This window comes from Arachis ipaensis, chromosome B9 (genome assembly GCF_059453495.1).
Source record: "Arachis ipaensis isolate K30076 ecotype BB chromosome B9, ASM5945349v1, whole genome shotgun sequence".
Lineage (NCBI taxonomy): Eukaryota > Viridiplantae > Streptophyta > Magnoliopsida > Fabales > Fabaceae > Arachis > Arachis ipaensis.
Genome location: NC_142444.1, coordinates 115,722,504 through 115,727,414, shown reverse-complemented (window position 1 = coordinate 115,727,414; position 4,911 = coordinate 115,722,504). Strand labels below are relative to the sequence as shown.

Genomic DNA, 4,911 nt, shown 5'->3' with positions numbered 1-4,911 from the left:
AAAAATCATAATAAATTATTATTCAACCTTAAAAAATATGAAATAAATATTATGTAAATGAGACAACAAAATTAGTAATTATAAAAAAATTAATTAAAATTAATGACAATTAAAATTTAAATTATTCTAACCTTTATAATATTATGTAGGTACAATAAAATAATAAAAAATTTAGTAGTTATAAAAAAATTAATTAACATTAATAACATTTAAAGTATATTATTATGATTAATCTTTAATGTAATAGTATATACGAAGTCAAATTATAAATGATCTTACTAATATATAATGTTATATTCTAATAATTAAGATATAATATGATAAATTGAATAAAAAAAGAAATAAAAAATCAAAATATAAAAAAATTATATAAATAAAAATTAAAATAAAAAATTTTTAAGTTAGTTATAACTGAATTATTTTAGTTTTCAAACTTTTTCTTCTAGTTATATACTTCCATTTAAAGCGTTGAGCTAGAATTTATCCCTTAAATTCCAACGTGATGCGGAAATAGAGTTGAGTGTAGCTATATATCCTAATTCCTAATCCAAATATAAATGAAACCATATAATAAAGTGGGGCCCATTTTGATTAGTTTATTTATAAGAAATCAATGCCATCAGCATCAAGTTATGGAAGAATTGGGAACAATTACTAGTAGTTTATTACTTACCACATGAACCACACACAAAATTGAATCTATCTGGAACTACTGAACTAGTGGTGAACCCACAAACAAGAGTACACCCCCCACCAATAAATCCCACTATAAAAATAACAAACACGAATAGATCTATCCAACAATAAATTAACAAATATTTTTAAATTATATTTTATATTAATTAATTATCATTAATTAATAATTATTTAAATTTTATTTTTTAAAAAATATAATTAATAATTATTAATTACAATTATTTAAAGTTAATTGATTAAAAACTATTTATCTGATCTATATTTTTTTAAAAAATAAATATCAATAACATAATTTATATATGAAAAACTAAAACCATGAGTGAACGGTAGGAATATTTGCTCATCATTGTGGAAACATGAATCATTCATGGTGGCTACTCTGAAAATTTAATGATTATCATTATGTGAAGATATATCATTTTGACTATTGGATGATAGATTGTAGGGCTTGATTTTATTTGAAATAAAAGTGTTATCTTTATTTAAAGTATTACAAAATAAATAAGTTACACTTTTTAAACAAAGATCATCATAAAAAGATGTTTTTAGCATTTTCATGGGAGTAGTACCATCATGAATACCAATGCTTTTTCTTACTTGAAGACTTCACGATAAGATAATCACTTGTATCATTTTGCATATACAAAAACACTTCATTAGCTCAATTCATCAAAAATATCGATCACCGTATATATAAATAATTTCAAGGACAAAAAAAAGTAGAGAGTAGTTGAGCAACTTAGTGGACAAGAATCTTACAAAGTGAGATTTGAAAGAGTAAATATATCATATATGCAACATTAAATCTTATTTCTACAGTTAAAGAAAAAAAGAAAAATATTTTCAATATTCAATATTTAAACCCCGTGACCTTTTAAGTCATACGGCGGCCACCATACAATTGTGCCAAAACTCACCTAAATAAGAAAGAAAAGAAAAGGACCAAAAAAAAAAAAGCACCGTTTCTTTTTAGGTACATTGTAATGGTTAGATAGAGAAATCTATGCTTGCAGAAGATGAAGTAATAAACTATAGTTCTTCCTCCTCAGATGAGATTTGAATCTTCAACCTTGCGGACAAGATTCTCACAAAACTCAATCCACTTATATAATGCTAATAACTGATCATTTTATGGACTGAGTTTCTGCAATTTTAAGAAGCCGCCATTGAAACTAGCAGATTCAAACAAGGCCTTAGCAGTCATTTCCCTCTCAAACTTCCAAATATAATTCAACCCAACAAGCAACTCAGTTATGGCAGCCTCAGTTTTCTCCTTGTCTGCAAAGAACAATGTTTGCAACAGCAACACATTGGTCTTTGGCACCAAGTTATGCTGCTCAAAGCTCCTCTCACTCTGCCATCTGATCATGTTATGTGCCAACGGCGAAAGCCACCCCAATATCCTCCCTAAAGCATCCCTCCACTCTCCGGCCAGCGCCGGATCGCTCGCGCAAAAGCCAGCACTACCCTTCAACCTTGCCCTCAAACCACACCTTATGCTATTAGGCAACATGCTATACAAATCATCCCTTGCATCAGCACCAACTAGATGTGGAGATTTGATCATCTTTTCCATAACTATGATCAAATTTGCATAGTGCAAGGCTAAACCCTGAGAACCCAAAGTGTTAGGTTCTGGCTTCAAGAGCTTACAATATGATACTAAAAACAAACGCATACTATTATTACTACTTCCCATTTTACTCTCTTCTTTTTCTTCAAGTTTGGAACATTCTGATGACCCAGAATCTGAATCGTCACAAGGAGTACTAGGGTTTTGGTGATGATGATGATGATCTGAGGGGTGAACAGTGGCGTAACCTGATAAGCTACGAGACAAAGGTGGTACTGTTTGACCAACTCCAAACACAACCTTAACTCTTGCAAGAACAATGAAGCAAAACCTAACCATCAACGAAACAACGCTGTCGAAGTTTCTGCTCCACAAAGATCTTTCCTTTAGATCCTTCACCTCTTGTTTATGCCAGAAAATCTTCTGCTGAGTGTCGTAAACTTTCTGCTGATCCTTCAAACCCAAAACAAAAGAACATTCGTTGTTGTTGTTGCTGTGATTCAATAAGAATTTCTTCAACCCATTCTCCAAAGCCAAAAGCTCTTCCATTTCGCGGTAGAGTGTTGCCGTGAAAGCCACGTAACGCTCCAATTTCTTGATCTTCGCTTCGGTCTCTTTTGGGCCTGATTGGGCCCACCCGTTCGGGTCGAGGCCTGAATCCGCGAACTCGCGAAAAGCCTGCCGGAATTCGCGGAGCTCCGGATCGCAGCACCGGTCTGCGAGACGGGCCACTGACTCGGCGGCGATGCGGAGAGACTCGGCGAACTCAGCGCAGGCGAGTCCGAGGAGGAACGACTCGTCGTCGGAGACGATCTTCCTGACGCCGTCGAGCGCGGCGACGGTGTCGTTTCGGAGGCGTAGGACGGCAGCGTCGGAGAGAGAGTGCCAGAGATGGAGAAGCTTCGAGATGGTTCCGGCGACCTCGAAGGCCAAAACGCCAACGTTTTGGTGCTTGGACTTGAATGATTGTTTTTTCTTGAGTAGCTTGGGTGGAATGGCGGTTTTGACCTTGACTAAGAGAGTCTCTAGAGCCATGGCCGGTGGAGAGTGAGTGGTTTGTTGTGGTGGGTGAATGGATTTGGAGGGATTTGAGTTAGTGGGAAGTTACGAGCACCATGTGTTTGTGAAAATGCATGAGAGAGAGAGAGAGAGAGATAATAATTAGACGAATGGGAAAGGGGGATGGGGATTGAAAATGGTGTGGGAGTGGGAGGGAGTTATTGCATATCTATCGTGGGGTGTTGTTTGATGAAGAGTGATATCAATAAACCAGAATGTGTTTTATGAAGAGAGAGAGAGAGAGAGAGAGAGGTCAGAGATGAGTGTGGTTGAAGTATTTAAACACAGACGAAGTGATTCGTTTGTGGCTTTAAAAGCGCGTTGAAGCTTCAATACTATTCATGATGCATAGTGAATTAGCGATAACTGATAATGATGGTGGCATGGAGCTTAATGTATGTGCTATGTTTGTTCTGTGATGCTGGTTTATGCAGCTCCTTTATTTTTTTTTCCCTGGGGCTTGCGATTTGTTTGTTTTGGGTTTTATAATTTTATTGTTTAGTTATTTTGTTTTAAATTTTTTTTTCGCATCTTTACGTTTACGATATTAATTAAAGAGTTTAGTTAATATTTGTTTTAAAAGATACAATTTTTCTTTTCGTTAGGAGTGATACTCGATTCAGCGATTTCTAAGTGAATATAAAAAAATGATGTCATTTGAGTTATAATTCGTTGACAAAGATACAATATTATTATCAGTAATGAAACCAGAAGTTTAATATTAAAAGCAAGGTTGCGAAAACCGGACCGGTTAATGAACCGGTAAGACAACTGATTTACTGGTTCAATGGTCTGACCGGGGTTCAACCGGGGTTCAACCGGTTTAATTAAATATTAAATAAAATTATTAAAAATTAATATATGTAATGCTTGATCACTATCTAGTTGTTCTATCTTCAAAAATAAAAATTTCTAATTAGTAACAACTACAATTTACAAACACAAATTTACACAAATTAAATACATTTACAGTCAATGACTAAATATTGATTGTTGAAAAGAAAAGTGAACCTGAACAAAATCACTAAATGAAGTCAATCAAAATACAATGGTTCTCACAATGGTTCTCAACAAGCAACTAGAGAGGGCTAATTCCATAATTTCTAGCCTTGAAGATGCCCACAGAATTATGTTGTAGTTGCTGATCATTTTGTGGCTGTTCCATCTAAATTCAAAATGACAGCAATCTAGAATCCAGAAAAATATATCAATCCATATAACTCATACGACATTCATTCAACATAATTAACAGAGTAGAATTGAATTTAAATTTTAAACCCCAAAATTCAACAGAGCAGTATTCAACAGAGCAGAAATAAACAAAACTCAATATAGCCAAATCCAACATAGCAGAATTGAATTTATATACCGAAATTCAAAATAAACAAAATTGAAAAACAAAACAAGAATAATTAACAAAATAAAAAAAATTAATTGAAAAACAGAACAAGAACCGATGAAGCTGTCTGAGATTCTTGTCCAGCATTATGTTGTTGTTGTTGATCATTTTCTGACTGTTCCATCTAAATTCAGAATGCCAGCAACCCAGAATCCAGACCAATATATCAATTCATAGTTCAAAG

General features: G+C 33.8%; 1 protein-coding gene across 1 annotated transcript; it reads right to left on the bottom strand.

Annotated features, from left to right (window-relative positions):
* Positions 1-1,464: 1,464 nt before the first annotated feature.
* Positions 1,465-3,744, bottom strand: LOC107618870 (protein PSK SIMULATOR 1). The gene has a single exon (XM_016321043.3). The coding sequence runs from the start codon at positions 3,302-3,304 to the stop codon at positions 1,826-1,828; it is 1,479 nt and encodes a 492-aa protein (XP_016176529.1). The 5' UTR covers positions 3,305-3,744; the 3' UTR covers positions 1,465-1,825.
* Between the last annotated feature and the right edge of the window lie 1,167 nt (positions 3,745-4,911).